The sequence below is a fragment of the Elephas maximus genome, chromosome 7 (assembly GCF_024166365.1).
Source record: "Elephas maximus indicus isolate mEleMax1 chromosome 7, mEleMax1 primary haplotype, whole genome shotgun sequence".
Taxonomy (NCBI): Eukaryota; Metazoa; Chordata; class Mammalia; order Proboscidea; family Elephantidae; genus Elephas; species Elephas maximus.
In genome coordinates, this window is record NC_064825.1 from 59,857,494 (window position 1) to 59,877,236 (window position 19,743).

At 44.9% G+C, this 19,743-nt stretch overlaps 2 protein-coding genes across 4 annotated transcripts in view; one reads left to right on the forward strand and one right to left on the reverse strand.

Moving 5' to 3' along the window:
- FHIP1B (FHF complex subunit HOOK interacting protein 1B) overlaps positions 1–19,743 on the reverse strand; it is a 72,133-nt gene that overhangs the window by 25,109 nt on the left and 27,281 nt on the right. For 2 of the 3 annotated variants that reach the window (XM_049890205.1, XM_049890204.1), the window contains exon 12: positions 8,824–19,737. The exons of the other annotated variant lie outside the window; for it this stretch is intronic. In XM_049890205.1, coding sequence (XP_049746162.1) covers positions 19,376–19,737 — 362 coding nt within the window. In that variant the 3' untranslated portion in view covers positions 8,824–19,375. Of the gene's footprint in view, positions 1–8,823; positions 19,738–19,743 lie in introns of those variants that run through there. 3 annotated transcript variants of the gene reach the window in all.
- C7H11orf42 (chromosome 7 C11orf42 homolog) lies at positions 13,944–18,883 on the forward strand. Its single transcript, XM_049890215.1, has 3 exons — positions 13,944–14,015; positions 17,689–18,487; positions 18,753–18,883. Exons 1-3 carry the CDS (start codon positions 13,944–13,946, stop codon positions 18,881–18,883), a joined length of 1,002 nt encoding a protein of 333 aa, XP_049746172.1.

Here is a 19,743-nt window from a genome sequence, read left to right on the forward strand (position 1 = left end):
ACTGCGTCAATCCATCTCATTGAGGGTTTTCCTTTTTTTCCACTGACCCTCTACCTTACCAAGTATAATGTCCTTCTCCAGGGACTGGTCCCTCCTGATAACATCTCCAAAGTGTGTAAGATGAAGTCTGGCCATCCTCCCTTCTAAGAAGCGTTCTGGTTGTACTTCTTCCAAGACAGATTTGTTTGTTTGTTTGTTTTGGCAGTCCATGGTACATTCAATATTCTTCACCAACACCATAATTCAAAGGCATCAATTCTTCTTTGGTCTTCTTTATTCATTGTCCAGCTTTCACATGCATATGAGGCAACTGAAAATACCATGGCTCGGGTCAGGCCAAAAACTTCTATTCAGTTGCTAAATCACAGCTGAAATGTTTGAAGTTGTGGCTAAGCTAGACTGCTTAGGTTAGTATCCTAACTCTGCCACTTACCAGCTGTGTGACTTTGAGCAAGGTACTTGATCTCTCTGTACCTTAGCTTGCTCATTTGTACAATGGAAGGAAATAATCATACCCATCTCAAATGGCTGTTGTAAGGATAGGGCTTAGAGCAGTGCCTGCACACAGGAAGTTCCATGGGAGCGTTAACTATTATTACGATTTTTCAGAGAAGACTTTTCTGACACTGCCAAGAATAGGAGGCTCCTTTCACATTGCTACCGTGGTATCTTGTACTGACCGGAGTTAGAGCAATTACCTTAATAGTATTCTGACAACTGCTTACATCACTGTGTCCACTAACTAGACTGTGAGCTTCTTGAGGGCAAGGTCTTGTTATTGCCATTGTAGCCTCACCACTTGGCACAGAGCCAGGTGCAAAAGAGATTCAATCAGCTCTGTTTAACAAGTGTTTTGAAATGCAAATTTGTTCCAAAACAATTGATATTAGGGATCTGAATATAACATGAATTTTATGTTTTCTTACGTAAGATTACCTGCCAGAGAAAGACTAGGTGAACATAGAAAACTACACCCAATTGAAGCCAAGCCATGTAAAAATAACCAAACCACAGACATGCACAAACTTCAACCATCTATCAGCTACCTCAGTTCGCTGCGTATGCTGTGAGCCACGTGCATCTACATCTGGTGTTACAACTTTCCATTAGACTTCAGATAACCCTCCTTTCACCATTTCACAATAACTCATAAGCTGCAAGACTTCCAGTACTAACTTCCGCAAGGGAACGTCAGGTCTTTTTCAAGGTAAAGTGCCATATCTATACAGTATTTATATATTTCCTAACCATTTAGCATATGTCAAACTGTGCTACCATTTTTATTAGGTTCCTTTTTTTTTTAATGTAGCACTGATGAAGTCTTTTTTTTTAAAATATACATTTTTCTTTTAAGCTGGAAAGCCCACTTAGATCACGTCTTAGTTATCTAGCACTGCTATAACAGAAATACCACAAGTAGATGGTTTTAACAAACAGAAATCTATTCTCTCATAGTTAGGAGGCTAGAAGTCTGAATTCAGGGTGCCACCTCCAGAGGAAGGCTTTCTCTCTCTGTTAGCTCTGGGGGACGGCACTTGTCATCAATCTTCCCTTGGTCTAGGAACTTCTCAGCTCAGGAACCCTGGCTCCAAAGGACACATTCCACTCCCAGAGCCTCTTTCTTGGTGGTATGAGGTCCCTCTCCTCACTGCTCATTTCTGTCTTCTATTGAAATATAAAAGAGTCAAAAGAGATTGACTCAAAATACAACTTAATCCTGTAGATTGAGTCCTGCTTCATTAACATAACTGCCTCTAATACTGCCGCATTAACATCATAGAGGTTAGGATTTACAACACACAGGACAATCACAAAATGGTAGACAAGCACACAACATTGGGAATTATGGCCTAGCCAAGTTGACATACATTTTGGGGGGGACACAATTCAATCTGTAACAGATCACAAAAGTTCCTTGCTTTACTGAAACAGAAGTATTTTGAGAGCAGGTAGGTGTAAATATTCATCTGGGACTTGCAAGCTGACATCAGATTTTGCTTTTTGTTTGAGACTATGTATTGGTTTCACATCAAGCACAGTCTTTTCAATGCAGTTTCTCAGTGCTGTTAATTTTTTTCACATGTACAATTTAGTGACACCAGTGACATTAATCATGTTGTGCAACCATCACTAATATCCATTGCCAAATTTTTCATCACCATAAACAGAGACTTAATGCTTCCTAAACAATTGCTTCCCTTTTCCCCCTCCCTCCTGCCCCTGGTAACCACTAACAAGCTTTGGTCTCTATACATTTGCCTACCCTAGATATTTCATACAAGTAGTATCATTCAATATTTGTCCTTTTTTTTTTTCCAAATGATAAGGAAATATTTTTATTAAATAAGGCATTAAATATCATGACAGGTGGGTTCGCGCAAGGAGCAATATTGTTGTCTGAACTCATGAGGAAGGAGGCACAGAAAATAACATGGTTTTGGAATCTCGTAAAGTGCTAGCAGCAAGTCCACAGTAGAATATAGAATCATTTACTGAATTGTTATTTCAAACACAATAAAAGGCCATGATGGTTGAAGTGGCCAAACTCAAAACTGACACACTGAATTGATCTCAGATGACTCACATAATCATAGAATCTGCGAGTTCCAAGAGTCCTTTGATTGTATTTCATTCAACGCCACCAGCCAAGGAAACTGATACAGAATAAGTGTAAGTGATTTTCGCAAATTTATCAGTGGAATTCTTGGGACTAGAACTGTTTTTGTTGTTGTTGTTTGTTTTTTATAAATATTTTATTTAATTTTTGGTGAAAATTTACACAGCAAATTACGTTCCCATTTAATAATTTGGATACATACTGTTCAGTAACATTGGTTACATTTTCCACATTCTCTATTTCCATTCTGGTTGTTCTGCTTCCATTAATCCAGCTTCCCTGCCCACCCCCGCAACCTTCTCATCTAAGCTTTAGGATAAATGTTGACCATTTGGTCTCATATAGTTTTTTTTTTTTTTGTACTTAGATGAAGGTTTACAGAGCAAACTAGTTTCTCATTAACACACAAGCCCAGCGGCAAGGACAAGAAGGCAGGAGGGGACAAGAAAGACGGTAACGGGGAACCCAAGGTCAAAAAGAGGAGAGTGTTGACATGTCGTGTGGTTTGCAACCAATACTCTTCCTCGTGACTGACTTATTTCACTCAGCATAATGTCTTCAAGCTCCATCCATATCGTAGCTTGTATCATGACTTAATTTCCTTGACTAGCAGTGAAGTATTCCATTGTATGTGTGTACCACATTTTGTTTACTCATTCATCTGATGATGAACATTTAGGTTGTCTCCACATTTTGGCTATTGTGAATAGTTCTGCAATGAACATTGGTGTATATATGTCTGTGTCTCTGCTTTCAAGTCCCTTGCGTATATACCTAGGAGTGGAATTGCTGGGTCATTTGGTAGTTCTAGGAAGCCCTGATGGCATAATTGTTAAGAACTACAGCTGCTAACCAAAAGGTTGGCAGTTCAAATCCACTAGGCGCTCCTTGGAAACCGTATGGGGCAGCTGTACTCTGTTCTTTAGGGCCACTATGAATCAGAATAGACTTGATGGCAACGGGTTTGATTTTTGGTTTTAGATGGTGGTTCTGTGTTTAACTTTTTGAGGAACCGCCAAACTGCTTACTGTTTTCCCACAGTGACTGTACCATTTTGAATTCCCATCAGCAATGGATAAGGGTTCCAATTTCTCGATATCCTTGCCAATTTTTGTTGTTTTCCTTTTTTTTAATCTTAGCCATCTTAGTGGGGGTGAAGCGGTATTTCATTATGGTTTGGATTTGCATCTCCCTAATGGCTAATGATATAATGATAAAATTTTTGAGTACAGTACTCCTAACCCTATTTTTCCCATATACCCTATGACTTTTATTGAGTGACTTTGCAATAGTATGGTGATTTTTAGGTATGTTTCATTCTAGACATTCAGACTTTGGTTGATAGTGAATAATTCTTTCTTGTCTCCATGAATACCTACTGCTCCTGAAGTTGTGGGAGCCCCTGTTAGTCAGCAGAATCTCTGGGCCAACAATTAAAAGCAATAAATATTTTTTCATAGTCAACTACATGCCAGGCGTTGTGACGAGCAGTGGCGATATTGTGGTTAATAAGAAACAATGCCTGTAATTCATTCAGTCTATGGGAGTTTCTTAGTTACCTAGTGTTGCCGTAACAGAAATATCACAAGTAGGTGGCTTTAACAAACAGAAATTTATTTTCTCCCAGTTTAGGAGGCTAGAAGTCCAAATTCAGAGCACCAGCCTAGGAAAGCTTTCTCTCTCTGCTGGCTCTGGGAGAAGGTCCTTGTCTCTTCAGCTTCTGCTTCTTGGTTCCTTGGAGATCTCCATGTGTTTTGGCATCTATCTTACCTCATCTCTCTTCTGCTCGCTTGTTTAATCTTTTATATCTCAAAAGTGACTGACTCAACATATACTCTACACTAATCTTGTCTCGTTAACATAACAAAGACAACCCATTCCCAAATGGGATTATAACCACAAGCATAGAGGTTAGGATTTACAACACATATTTTGAGGGAACCTAACTCAATTCTGTAACAGTGGAGAGAGAGACACACAAGTAATTACAGTAGAGTGGGACAGATGCAAGGTCCTCTCTCCCAGGCTTCAGGGAGTCAGGGAAAGACCTTCCACAGGGTGTGTTCCTCTTTCCTAGATCTTTCCACTCCCACTAGTCTCCTTGCCTGCCCCCATCTCTGCCTCCTTACTCTATTTCCTGAGTTACTGAGCCTATTATTACTGAGCAAAGAGGCAGAGCAGGGAAGAGTTAATGTGGCATAGGTGGGAGGGGGAAGGGCCCTGAGGGAAGCAGGTAGAAAGGGCACATAAAGAGCCCCTCGGGCACTGGTCAAGAAGAGAAGTTGTCAACACACAGTGCTCAGATCTGTCCCCAGTCATGCCTTCTGCAGTACTTTTTTCCTCATTCATTTATCCTTTTAACAATTATTAGGTTTTTGCTGAGTCAGATTCTGAGAGAAGTCAGCTCTACTTGCCCTTCCTCTTCCAACATCAGAGATACTTCTTCCTCATATGGCTGCTATTCTAGGTTGAGTGTAATTTCCTCCGCCTCTGCCACCTCTGATACTGCTGGCACCCCAGGAATGAAACTACTCTAGTGGGGATCCCTTCTGTATCAGAAGAAAGAAAGGAGACAGAGAAGGGAAGTTCCTTTACTTGCTGCTATCTGTCTCTTTTTCCGTTGCTTCCCAGCCCCAACCGCAACTCTCCAGCTGGTGTTAAAGTTCACTACTTTATCATCGAGTTCAGAAAAACGTGAGCACCCCCAAAAATCCCATCAGGATTTTTCCTATCAGGTCAGTCTTCCAGCTTCACTCCTGATCCCATTTACCTCCACCTCCTGTTTCTCCCTTTCTGTCTACTGTTCTCCTTCCTTCTTAGAGGGTTGGTGCCCAGAATATTAGAGTTGGGCAAAGCTTAAGATCATATGTCCCACCACCACTGTAGAGCTGAGGAAGCTGAGGCCCAGAGAAGGAAACGGCTCTGCCCAAGGATACAAAGTCAAGGACAGGTCCAGCTGAGTCCTGATCCCTACCCAGCACTGGCTTTCTCCCCATCTACAGAAACAGACTATTTCTATATGAACCCTGAGGAGAACCATTCACCTCAGTTCCACCCTCACCTGACCTCCAACTGGAGGCCTTTAACTGTACCAGACACTGCAGCAGTCACCACCATCCCCCTTCCTCACTACCATCATCCTCCCATTTCTCTCCCTACAACACTCATGGGCTTTCAGGTGCAAGGGATTATCCCATCCTAGCCATGCTTGTGACCTTGATTATCCATCCCAAACTTCCAACCAAAGGCCTGTGATCCTAGCCCTGAGATATGCCTACACACATTCCATGGATGGGTTTGTGTGGTTGTGACACCCCCGAGGTCTCTCCCCTTGCCCCTCCTCTGTCAGGAGTCATGCTCCCATAAACCCTAAAACTTCACACTCCACCCCCACCAGGATGGTAGAAGCTCCACAGCCCAACTCCACCTTCTTACGCCCAACCTTCTTCCTACTGACTGGCATTCCAGGGATAGGGAGTGCCCAGGCCTGGGTAACACTAGTCTTTGGACCCATGTACCTGCTGGCCCTGCTGGGCAACGGAGCATTGCTGGCAGTAGTGTGGATAGACACCACTCTGCACCAGCCCATGTTCTTTCTCCTGGCTGTTCTAGCAGCCACAGACCTGGGCTTAGCCACATCTATAGCCCCAGGGCTGTTGGCTGTGCTGTGGCTTGGGCCCCAGCCAGTGCCATATGCTGCCTGTCTGTTCCAGATGTTCTTTGTACATGCACTGACTGCCATGGAATCTGGTGTACTGTTGACCATGGCCTGTGATCGTGCTGTGGCGGTAGGACGTCCACTGCACTATTCTATCCTAGTCACCAAAGCCCGTGTGGGCTATGTAGCCCTGGCACTAGCAGTAAAAGCAGTGGCTATTGTTATACCCTTCCCTCTGCTGGTGGCACAATTTGGGCACTTCCAAGCCAAGACTATAGGCCATGCCTACTGTGCACACATGGCAGTGGTAGAGCTGGTAGTGGGTAACACACAGGCAAACAACTTGTATGGGCTGGCACTTTCACTGGCTGTGTCAGGTTTGGATATCCTGGGTATCACCAGCTCCTATGGACTCATTGCCCATGTTGTGCTACGGCTGCCTACCCGGGAGGCACGTGCCAAGGCCTTTGGTACGTGTAGTTCCCACATCTGTGTCATTCTGACCTTCTATGTGCCGGGTCTCTTCTCCTACCTCACACACCGCTTTGGTCGTCACACTGTCCCAAAGCCTGTACACATCCTCCTCTCCAACATCTACTTGCTGCTGCCACCTGCCCTCAACCCCCTCATCTATGGTGTCCGCACCAAGCAGATCAGGGACCGGCTCCTAGAAACCTTCACGTGCACAAAAAGCCAGTTCTAGTGGGCAGTGTGTTATAGGTTAAACTGTGTTCCCCCAAAATATGGGCTGTAAATCCTAACCTCTATGTCTGTGGTTATAATTCCATTTGGGATTGGGTTGTCTTTGTTATGTTAATGAGGCAAGATTAGTGTAGGTTGTACCTTGACTCATTCTCTTTTGAGATGTAAAAGAGATTAAACAAGCAAGCACAGAAGACACAGTGGAAGAAAGATACCAAGCCACATGAAGATTGCCCAGGAGCAGAAGCTCAGACAAGGACCTTCCTCCAGAAGCGAGAGAGAAAGGCTTCCCCTAGAGTTGGCACCCTGAATTTAGACTTCTGGCCTCCTAAACTGCAAGAAAGTAAATGTTTGTCAAAGCCATCCACTTGTGGTATTTCTGTTATAGCAGTGCTAGTTAACTAAGAATTTGGTACTGGAAGAGTGGGGTGCTGCTCTAAAAGTTATCTAAGAAGTACAAGCAGTTTTGGTATTGGGTGTTGGGTAGAGGCTGGAAGAGTTTTAAAGTGCCTAATAATAAAACCCTAGATTGCTCTGAAGTGACTGTTGGTAGAATTATGCAATCAAAGGCAATTCTGGTGAAGGCTCCAAAGGAAGTGAGGAAGGTATAGGGGAAATCTCTACCATCTTAGAGAATACATACAGTGCCAGCAACAGAATGTTGCTAGAAATGTGGAGATTAAATGTGCTTCTGGTGAGGCTTTAAAAGAAAATGATGAATGTGGTGACTGGACAATGGAGGAAGGGCAATGCTTTTTATACAATGGCAAAGAATTTGTTTGAATTACGTTCAAATATTTGGTGGAAGGTAGAACTTGTAAATGATGAACTTAGATATTTAGCTGATGAGATTTCTAAGCAAGATCTTAAAGGGGCCACGTAGTTTCTCCTTGCCAAATATCGTAAAATGAGAGAGGAAAGAGAGGGACTTAAAAATGAACTGTGAAAAATGGAAACAAAACAAAAACTTGGAAATTCTGTTGCACAAATTAAGGACACATGTCCTAGAATATTTACCAAGGACATAGCTACACAATCTTTTGTTAAAGAGATTAAGCCTGTGACTGATGGATCTAACCAACTACCACAGCAGAGAACCCATCAGCTTAGACTGAAGGAGACAGAGAAAAAACAAAAGGAGAGAATCCTTTCTGCCTTTTGGAATTCTACAGGCAGGAAACAGGCCAAAGGAGCTATGTCTGTTGTCCTGCAAGAAAAAAAACATCCCTGGAGCAGCTTGGAGATCCGCAGAACTGTTAGAAGGAGCACAGTAAGCAGAGCTGCCTCAGTCTCAAAGGGTGGGGCCATGGCCTCTGGGATTTCAAAGGGTGGGGCCATGGTCTCCTGGATCCCAAAGGGTGGGGCCGCAACCTCCTAGATTTCAAAGAGTAGTATCTTCAGACTTCTGATCTCTGATTAAACTGTGAGAAAATAAATTTCTGTTTGTTAAAGCCACCCACTTGTGATATTTGTTATAGCAATACTAGATAACTTAGGTGCAGTGGAAACAATGAAGCCTGGAAGTGGAGGTGGAGGGTCACTTTGAGGAGAGTCTGGGGCCTGGGGGTGTGGATTACACGATCTTTATCCCACTGTCTGTATATGACTATGATAATTACTCAATAGATATTAACATATATTTGCTGTGAAATCCCTACTATGTGCATCACTGGGAACTGTAGACCTTGGCCTAAGTATGTGTCCTGCTTGGGAGAAGGTAGGAGCTATGCATTATCATGCAGGGAAAATAAGAAAATCAGGGAACTAGTGTGGGATCACAGTATCCAAGGTTGAAATTAAAGAACACTTCCCTACATTGTTTCAACCTAAGTTTACCTATGTTCCCACACAAATGTTCCTTTACAAATCCTGAACTTGGGGGTCTGGAAAGGCTGGCACTACCTCTGGAGGCAGATGCTTGGATACTTGCCTAGGATCACAGCCCTCTATTCCTGAAGCCAGATTCTGTTTTCAGCCCATCCCCTGGGAAGGAGGTATATAGGCTTATTCCCTACCTTCTGAGAATCTAGATAATATGCCCTGGGGTTCCAATTTGGCCAGGACACTAGTCTAAAACATTCCCAGTTCAGAGAATCCTCTTGGTCTCACAAGTAATCACTAGCTTCCTACTCCCTAAAGCCCCAACAATAAAAACAGTTAGAACTTCTCTCCCTGGACCTGTGGCTTATAGGTCCCATTGAAAGAAACTTTGATATCCCAAAATATCTTTGTAACCTTGTCACTTGCTTGTCTTGGTCCAAAGTCCCTATGGTCTTTTGCCAGTCTCCCCTTTTCTGCACCCTCAGCCAAGAATGTACAATCCCCAAATAAAATTTCCATTAACATCCCCATTTGTCCTAGCCAACATCACTGGAAGCACATGATGTTAGTGCAGATGATGAAATAGGGATATTTCACACTGCTGCCACTGCCTGAGATTATTTAGAGATATTAAACAGAAAGTGTCACGATGCTGTCCAACAAGGGATTCATTTTCAGCTAAGATCTTTTGTTGTGGAAAGGACTTTGCACAGCAAAAGATCTTTCACACCAGCATGAAAGTTCAGAGTGAGTATAATCTCAGGCAGAAGGCAAGGAGTCACCATTATAAGGGCAGAGAAAGCTGCGGGCTGCATGGGCAGACCCAAGCTCTCTGAGAAACTACCATGACCACAGGCTTGGAGTTTGCCGAAGACCTGAAGCCAGGAGCAACCCAGCCCAGATAGCTGGACCAGGTATGATGGTGTCACACAGTAGGCTGCATATCTGAAAAGGCAGGTGATACCATCTCCAGGGTTGCTAATAGGTGCTCATTAGCAAGGAACTGAAGAGATAGCCCAGAAGCTCCCAGAGATTTCCAGAGGTGCCATCACACTAAAGCCAAGTGGATGAGTGGTAAATCTACAGTGTCTCTCAACCCGAGTGAAGTATGGGATCAATCATTCTCAAGACAAATCTTTTTCATAAAGTTCAGAGTTAAAAAGCCCACCAGGCAATGATGTTTGTGGATAATTGTGACAAAATTCTTCTCCTAATGTGTGTTACGAGTCTTTAAGATGTGCATAACTTTCTCCTAGCGATTTCCTGTTAATAAATCTCTCCTGAGAAAATAATTAGAGATGTGAACAAACATGTATGCATTAAGATGTTTATTACAATGTTATTATAAAGAAATGTACGTGTGACAACTCTGTGCCACACAAACACTCGTGCACACCACTTTTTGCCTTTCCCCTCTGGTTACATGAACAGGGAAATCATATGCAGCCAATGTTCATAAGTGATAAGTTCTCTTCCTCCCAACACAGGAAGCCTCTGTCCTAATGCACCTTCGCCCTTCTCGTTGTTCACAACTCCCCCAAGGCAGCTGGTTCCGAAGCTGAACATTGTCCATTGTGAGAACCGTCTTCCTTCAAGCCAAAAATCCACCACCTTGGACTTACGTATTTTGTTCCGAATTGAGATTGCACACAAACCTACCACATGCTGTGTTCAGCAAACTTTACCAGCACTCATTCCTCACAGCACCTGAGAAGAATTATAAACCCGTATCCCTCATCTACAATTCCAAAATAGAAAAACTCTGAAGAAACAATAAGTTTGACCCAAAACCTGACCTGAACCATCAAAATCCTATTTATAGTCTTTATCTCACTTAGTGTGATTACTCATAATTTAGCTGCAAAAATACTGATGTGTCTGATTACAGGGCACTGCCCTGAATCCCACTGAGGTATTTCTTAATATATGATACATGCATTATATCTCCCTTTTAAAATCTGAAAAATTCTGAATTCCAGAACCCAACTGTCCCCAAAGGTTTCAGGTAGCGATTACAGACTTGTATGATTATCCCCATAGGCTGAGAAAAGTGAAGAGAGTTGTTAGGGCTCTTTATCACTCCAAAAGCTTTGCTGTCAACACTATTCTTTACTGCCCTACAGGTTCTCACTGAGAGCCTCATGTTCTCTGGATAAACAGGCACCGTCAGTTTGTTCCCCTCACACTCCCCACCCCAGTCACCCCAAAGATAAACTGCAGATGATCTGTGCCTCTTTCCCAGGGACATGCCACACCAGAGGCAAACTCCAAGATTAAGATATGGTCCCAACAGCCCAGACCTTGGGTTCACCAACTCCATCTAGGACTCACTTATGTTTTCCTTTAGTAACTTTGTTTCAGTCTCAGATTCTATAAGGCAAAGGAAAGGCAAACTTACTTGACGTCAAGATGGGGCAGTGTGGAATTTAGGGAGCGAAGAGAATCATGGTGGAGCCCTGGTGGCTCAGTGGTTAAGAGCTCCGCTGCTAAACAAAAGGTCAGCAGTTTGATCCACCAGCCCCTCCTTGGAAACCCTACGGGGCAGTTCTACTTTGTCCTATCAGGCTGCTATGGGTCGGAATTGACTCAACGGAAACAGGTTTGGGTTTTTTAAGAGGATCATGGTAATCAGACAGGAAGAGATGCAGAAAGTGTGGGTAGGACTGACTGCTGGCTGAGAAGCTCATCAGTACTTCCTTATCCTATTTCACTACCCTGCACCTACCTCATCTATCCTCTTCTCATCCTGAAGCCCTCTCAGGATCTGGGTGTGCATCATTCCCTGCCTGTTTTAAATAACTTTCATTGTCTCTGTACCTCTACTGTCTTTTCGCACTGAACTGTCAGTTTTGCCCCAGGTCTGTGGCCATTATCCTTATGCATGTATCTATTGCGGTTTACCTCAATCAGAATTCCTTTCTGGAGGGAACCAAGTGCTGATACGGATTAAACTATGTCCCCCCAAAAAATATGTGGACATCCTAACCCCTGGCACCTGTGAACATTATCCTGTTTGGAAACAGGGTCTCTGAAGATGTTATTATCAGTTAACATGAGATCATATCACAGCAGGGTGGGTCCTAATCCAATCATACTGGTGTCCTTATAAAATTAGAGAAGAGACACAGAGACAGAGGAAGGGCATCATGTGACACTGCAACTACAAGTCAAGGAATGCCCTGACCTACCAGAAGCTGGGAGAGAGGCATGGAACAGATTCTCCCTCAAAGCCTCAGAAGGAATCAACACAACCTGATCTCGGACTCCCAGTCTCCAGAACTGTGAAACAATAAATTTCTGTTTCTATAAGCCATCGAGTTTATGATATTTTGTTATGACAGCCCTAAGAGACTAATACAGATGCCAACTGTACTACACCAGGTGGTCTCTCCTGGTCAACCATAATATAAAATGAGCTAACCGGGCAGTAGGAGGAATACACTTGGTTCCGCTTGTCTTAATAAAAAACTCAGGGTTTCTAAATAAGGTTTGGTCCATTGTGGCTCCTCTCATCCTGTTCATTTTCCTTTACTACACCAGTCTGTGCTTTCTATCTAGTATGCATCCCTCTCATCACACACCAAGGCGAGCAGAAGGAACATGTTTTCTCCCTTCTCCAAGAAGAACTACTGTTTGTCAAAGTTGAAATTAGGCAGACTTGGATTTGCATCTCAGATCATCCATTAACTCACTGTACGGCCTCGGGCTACTTATTTAACCTCTCTGAGCCTCAGTCTCTTCACATTTAAAATTGGGTAATAATAGTACTTACTTCTCTAGGTTACTGCAAGAATTAACTAAAATAATGCATAGTATCCAACACAGCCCCTAGTACACAAGAGCTCAACAAATATTTGATATTATTCATTCCTCTCTTGGGTTATAGACCCACACCCACTGTAGAACCTTTGTTCAAAGACCTGGCACCCACACTATTGACTCTGCCTAGGTAGACCTGCCTTCCTCTGAGGCCATTCAGTCACATATTGACAATCCTACTTCCCACCACTGTAAGACCCTTCCCTGTGCCTCTACACTCGTTCCATACCAGCCAGCTTAGGCTACTGCCACCTTTGTGAAATAACCGTATATTCTAGGTTAGGGAAGGATATATGCAAGAGGTCTCCCTCAGCACACAGAAGATTTTCTAGAGGGACTCAGAACTCCTTGGACAGATATGGGGAGGAGTGGGAGAGTAGCTACTGAAAAGGACCTTTAGAGTGGTTCTTCCACAGAGAAGAACAATTCTTCTTCACCAGCAAAACACCAGGTTGTGATCTCTGGACAGAGACACAAGGAGAAATCACAAAGATCAGGGCTGGAGAGGGAGAACAGCTACTAGACACAGATGAACCTAGGACAGGGAGTGGAACATGAAGGAAAATTTCCTCAAATATAGCTGGGTAATTCTGGCTTCCTGAAAGCTCCCTCCAGTTACTAAGGCAACATTATCCCAATTAGATTCTTACTCTCCAAGTTGTCACTGCTCTACATGACAACCCCCTACACACCATCTGGCTTTCATTGTAATTATAACCCATCCATTAATAATGGGCTTCAACCTAGGTTGCACATGAGAGTTTCCTGGGGAGCTTTTACAAATCCTGATACCCAGGCATACCCTGGACCAATTAAATCAGAATCTCTGAGGGTAGAACCCAGGCATCAGTAATTTTTAAAGTCCTCAGGCAATTCCAAAGCACAGCCAAGGCTGAGAACCACTGCTTGGTTCTCTGTGTAAGTCCTGACCTATACTTCTCCCACAGTCCTCTAAGACCTTAATCCAACCTCACTAAAGAGGCATCTGCTGCTGACAAGATAGAAAATCTCTTCAGGGCAGAAGAGAGGCCTGATCCTGTTTGCCTAAAGAACTCAGACCAAGAATTATGATACCTGCATTTTCCTTCCTTAAAGCAGTGGAATGAATAGGTGACTCAAGAGTATGGACTTGGGCTGTAGGTATAGTAAGGGTAAGGAAGTGACTGTCCTCTCCCTACCCAAGGACTCATCACCTAGCTAGACCTCTATGACCTCATGCTGCAGTAGATCAGAGCCCAAGGTTGGGGGCCTCACCTCCCTGGGTAGCTTGGGGTTCTTGCAGCAGCCACCACCGTGCCCAACCCTTCCCACACCCCATACCACACCATGTTGGTTGGTACCCCCCACCTGCTGACACTAGATGAAGCTGATGCTACCTGGACCCTCATCAAGGATAAGGTGGGTAAATAAGGGGGTATGAGACCAGAAACATGAGGAGCTAATCAAGGATAAGTCTTAAGTCAGGAAAGTTTCCTAAAGAGTGTGACATCCTAGCTAGACAAGTAGGAGTTATTCACACAAAGGGGGAGAGAAGTACCTGACACATAAAAGGTGCTTAAGAAATACCTGAGTAAGGTAATAAGCAGAAGGGAGGGTGAGTGAACAATGTACTAATCAAAGAGGTAGAGCATGTACAAAAGCCAGGAGAGAAAAAAGAAAAATACGTATTTTTGAACTGTAAGTGGTCTGCTAGTGTAAAATTCAAAGAGGTAGTGGTGAAAACGAGGCTGAAAAGGCATAAGGGCTGATCAGGAAAGGCCCTTTAAGTGTTTTAAAGAACATGTTCTTTACCTTCAACTCTTCAGATATTTCCCTCTACCTTAATTTCCAAAGAATGAGACATCTGGGTTGTAGGCCAAATATGGAGATTTCAAGGAGTAGGGAGATCTCAGCTGTACCTGGGATGCAGGAGTCCAACAAATTCCACCAAATAACTTGTCAGTTGCAGGCTGCAAATTTCTCAGGTTGGAGAATTTAGGGATCAGGCTCTGGCTATGGGATTTAAAGCACACACAGAAGGCAGACACAAAGCTTAACAGAACCATCTTAAAGCAGTGCCTACCAGACTCAAAGCAGCCTTAATGGCATGTTGCTGCCATTCCAAATGGAGTAGCTGCAAAGGCCAGCTTCCCAGAGAAGCAGAAACAAGACAGCCAAGATTCTCCCAAGTATTAGAGAAGCTAGTCTCAACAGTGTAGAAGGTTGGTTCTGGACTAGATCAATCAGAATTAGGGTAAAAGTAAATAGGGTCTCAACTATTAGAAAGTTATACCATCTCCAAGTTTCAGAAAAACTCCCTATCCTATTTAAATGGCAAACAGTCAAGAAGTCAGGGTAGAGAAGTGCAGGATAAATCACGGGTGGAATGTGGCAAATTCCAAGTAGGTCATCTTTGAGTGATCTGGTTTCCTCTCTACACAAAACAAAAACCTCTCTACAACTGATGACAATTAGGCATGTTGTAGAATATCTGGATGAACAGAATGTGGCTCAAGAGCTCCCCCTTCAGAATTCAAACTACACAGGATATATCCAGGAAGACAATCTTCCACCATCATCCTCCTGAGCCGCCCTTAAAAAAAAAAAAAAAAACCCATTGCCATCAATTCCAATTCATAGCTACCCTATAGGACAGAGTAGAACTGCCCCATAGGGTTTCCAAGGAGTGGCTGGTGTATCCAAACGGCCAATGTATTGGTCAGCAGCAGAACTCTTAACCACTGTGCCACCAGGGCTCCGAGCTGCCCTTAAAAGACCTAAATTTTCAAGGTCTCTAAGTTTCATAGAATTGGACCCACAGATAAGGAGCCCCGGTGGGGCAGTGGTTAAAGTGATCAACTGCTAACCAAAAGGTCAGCGGCTTCAGGAGAAAGATGTGGCTTTCCATAGAGATTTACAGCCTTGGAAGCCCCATGGGGTCACTATGAGTGGGAATCAACTGCACAGCAGTGGGTGGGAGCCCAGAGGTAGAAGTTCAATGGAAGCTGGTAGTAGTCTCAGACGGTGACTCTAGCAAGAAACAGTCATCCCAGCAAAGAACTAAGCTCCTCAATTTTCCCTATTTTAGGATAACCACTGGGGCCTTTGGGGCCCTTAAAAGTAAGAGGACCTAGTAAACCTCCATGGAAAATCAATGCCTATATACTAGAAAAAAATCTCCAGGTAAGGCAGGAACTCACCCTTTTATCAGAAGCTTGGACCATAAGCACCAGATATTTTAAATGTCATACTCCTCACTACAGGGGCCTCTCCTGGAGATATTTCCATTTGTCTTACTTGTGAAGGAGGCTAGACGTAAACAGTAAGCTTCAGGATTTACACTTGGTGACTATGCTTTGTCATGGGGCACAGCACTCTATCTAAAAATGCCCAACCCACTGGTGCTCTGCTTTCACCCCTGGAAACCTAGCTGGAAACTTAATGCCCTGTTCTTCAGGCACCCAGAAGAAAAGTGCTCCATGTCTCAGTGAAGCAAAGAGAAGGAATGGGAGGGAGATTCCTCCATAAATATCAAGAAATACCTATTTCCTTGGCCAGGTGGCAAAAGATCACAACCTTCTAGCTACTTCAGTTTGTCCACAGTAGATAAACAACTCAAATCAGAAAGCTACCTTCCTCTTAAGCTAGAGGGCAGCACTTCAAAAACAGCTTTATAACAGAAAGAGCAGCCTAAAGGAACAATGGGGAATTCTACCAGCAGGCCAGCAAAGCAGTCAATGCCATGAGGAGGTACACAGACATGTAGGATTTGGTGGCTGGGGGTAGGGAGTATACCACTTTAGGCACAGGGCTCAAACATGAAAAGGGCCCAAAGAGGGAATTTTATGTGCCCCTTCTCCCTAGCAGAACACAGAGCCAGAAATCTCAGCCAACAATATCCTGGACAGGTCAAAACCATAAAACCTAGGTACAATTACTAGAGAGGGTCTTGCAGTGTTTCCAGAGTTAGGTTACCAAGCCCAAAAAGGCCAAGACAAGGACAAAAACTAAGGGAAACTAGAATCCCTAAAAGTGTGGTAAAATTAGCATTACAAAGATGAGGTCTCAGATTCCATTGAAAGAACTATCTTTTTATAACCCCTGAAGACAGGGCAAATGTATGCTAACCCAGTGTCATCGAAGAGTAGAACTAGAGGGTTATAAATACCATGTATGAAAAGACATTCCCCACCTACTTCTGTGTACCTATTATCGGTTAATGACATCACCCACCTAACCAATCACCTAGGAATGATCCTTGAGGATCCCTTTCCCCACAATCCATCCGTGATCAAATTCTAGTGATTCTACACCCTAAATCTCTCTAATATCTTCACCCATTATTTCAGTTCTGGTCTTCATCATCTCTTGCCCGGAGTTTTCAGTACTTTAACTGATCTCTCTACCTCTCCTTATCTCATGCCTTCCTATTCAAAATTTGCTTTCTTAAACAACTGATACTTCCCTCCTACCCAAAGCCATTGAAGTGGCTTCCTTCCCATTCCCCTCAGGATAAAATTCCAGTCACAATAGCAAATCACAAGGCCTTTCGTAATCGAGTTCCTGTCTGCCTCTCCTTCTTCATACCCTACATTTCAGTAATATGAAATTAATTATGTGTTCCTGAATGTGCCCCTCGTGGTTTGTGAGTTCAGATGTTTTTACTGGTTGTCCCCTGTCTGAACTGACCATTCTTCTGCCTCACTAATTCCTTCAAAGCTCAAGTATTACCACTTAGAAACCATCTTTGGTCCCCTTTCCATCAAAGACAAAGACTGTTAACCACTTCTGTCATCTCCATACCCTGCTGCGTAGTATTTCATTTAACTAATTTTTGTCTCCCCCACTAAATGAGCTATATCAGGACAAGAACAAAGTGTCACCCTTTTATGTATTCCCTGTATCTAGCAGAATTTGGCACACAGACATTCCGTTTTGCTGCAGAAGAAAACTGGGAGATAAGCCGGAAGTAGGATAATTTGAGTACATTGTGGAGATGTAGTTGAACAGCGGGAAGATCTGTCTAGAGTAGGCTACTAAGCTAACTTCTGACCCTTACTCAGTCCCTGACCTATAAACTGGCCACCCGCAGGTCATTGAGGAGCGCTTTGGGCCCGGCGTAGTGGCAGTACCTTTCCTGTCGGATGCAGCCTGCTATGACCTACTGGGGGTGCTAGTGAAACAGTCCCGCCCAGCCCATACCCGCCTGGCTTTGCCAGGTCGCCAGGGTCGGCGGGCACTGCAACCAGTGGGGCCACTGCCAAGCCTCCTGGAGCAGACAGGGTCTGAGGGTACTTTTGCCTACTGTACTCGAGAATACTCACCAAATGACCGGGCAGAGATAACCTATGAAGAGATGCGACTGTTGGATGGACAGCCCTGCCGAATCCGCTTACATTTGGGTGGTCTGCACAAGAAGGTGGCCTTCCTGCTGCTACCACCAGGGCAGGTTAGCCTACAGCAGACTCTTTCTTGGCTCCGAGGCACCCACAGCATCTATGTCATCTACCAGGTCTTCTCCTGCTCCTGGCTGCAGCTGGGGCTATTGCCCACGGCCCGTGAGCCCCAGCTGCTTCGGTTACAGCGGTCACTGCCTATTGCCTTCTCCTGCCTCAAGTTTTCACTGCAGCCCAAGGGTGTGCTGGGACCACAGAAGCCCCTGAACAAGGACCCATTGCCCCATGGGGCCAACTGGGTCAGACCCAACCTTAGCATCATGCCACCTCTGGCGCCCACATTAGCCCCTGCTAATATCCCCGAAGCTGCTGCTGTACCCCCACCTGTACCAACCCCATCGACACCACCTCCCCAGGAAGGGCCAGAGGGCAGACCCACCAGATTCTCCTACAAGGGCCGAAACCCCTTCCGGAGGGGACCACTGATGCTGTCAGGTACTACAAGGGGAAATGGAAATGAGGGATGGGACAAGGCAGAGAGGGAGAGGACATGGGGAGTATAGCCCAGGAATGTGTGGAGCACCCATGACTGTGTACTGGACCCTGGTGAGGGAAAGTGAGGGAGGGAGCCAGGGAAGGGCAAGACGGAAGCATGGCCCTGGCGAGGGGTGAGGACAACACAGAGGTCCAAATGGAGGGAGTAGGGAGGCAAAAGACCAGGGCATGAGTCAAGCTGTGACTATATCCCCAACCCCGGCAGAAAACTGGCTCTTCAGCCCCCGCAGCCCCCCACCAGGAGCCCAGGGTGGGGGCCCCGGGGACCCCGACCGGCACTCCATGTCCCTGCCCCTGCTGCAGGGTTTGTCCTCGGAGTTCGACAGCGACGACTGAGGCTGAGGCAAGAGATGCAGGGGGCAAGGCCCCCAAGATCTGGCATAGGGATACTGGTTCCCAATAAACACCAGCTGCTGCTCCCCCAAACCATCCTGGCCCCATGCTGCTTCTTCCTTCTGGGGTCTGGAGGAAGGGGGAGAGTCCCTACATTTTTCCACAGTTTTCTTGCCTCTGAGGGGATGGCACATGTGACATAAGAGGAACCTTGAAACTTGGCATCAATGTCCTCACCAGAGAAAAAATAACCCCTAATCATCTCCCCATCCATGTACAGCCTTCTTGGGGCCCCAGCCCCACAGAAAAGGGTGGGAAAGAAAATGAGCACAGAATAGAGATTTCCCTTTTATACATATTGCAATAAGTTCTCCATAAAACAGTTCTTCTGAAATAAATTAAAAAGTCCTCTTGCCACTGCCTCCAAACAAAAAGGAGCCTGCGCCCTGGCCCCAACCCAGGCCACCCACGGCCCTGATTGTCCATGGAAGAGAGTTAAGGATTGAGGGGCCCAAAGCCTGAAACAGAAGGGGCAGAACCCTCCTCTGAAGTATCCAACAAGAAAGGCGAGGTGACAGCATGGGCCTGGGAGATGGCAGCCAATTCCTTGAGAAACTCAGGGAAAATGACTGCACAGTAGACAGCATTCTTGACACGCAGAGCCTCACCTTGGCGCTCAGGGGCCCCGCCCCGGGGGAGCAGAACTGGAGTTGAAGCCCCAGGGGAGCCCCCACCTAGGCCAAGTCCTGCTCCGTCTCGCCCAGGCTGAAGGACCAACTGTGCCGCCTGGCGGGCCCTGGTTGGACTGTGTGCGTGCCGCAGGAGCAGCTCCCCCAAGGATGGCCTCCGGCTCTTCACTGGGA

Bases quoted from the DNA above. Each gene is read 5' to 3' on its own strand.
- C7H11orf42 (XM_049890215.1), top strand. From the start codon at position 13,944: ATGTTGGTTGGTACCCCCCACCTGCTGACACTAGATGAAGCTGATGCT. The intron at 14,016-17,688 runs GTGGGTAAATAA...GGCCACCCGCAG, and splicing joins GGACCCTCATCAAGGATAAG to GTCATTGAGGAGCGCTTTGG. The intron at 18,488-18,752 runs GTACTACAAGGG...CAACCCCGGCAG, and splicing joins GGGACCACTGATGCTGTCAG to AAAACTGGCTCTTCAGCCCC.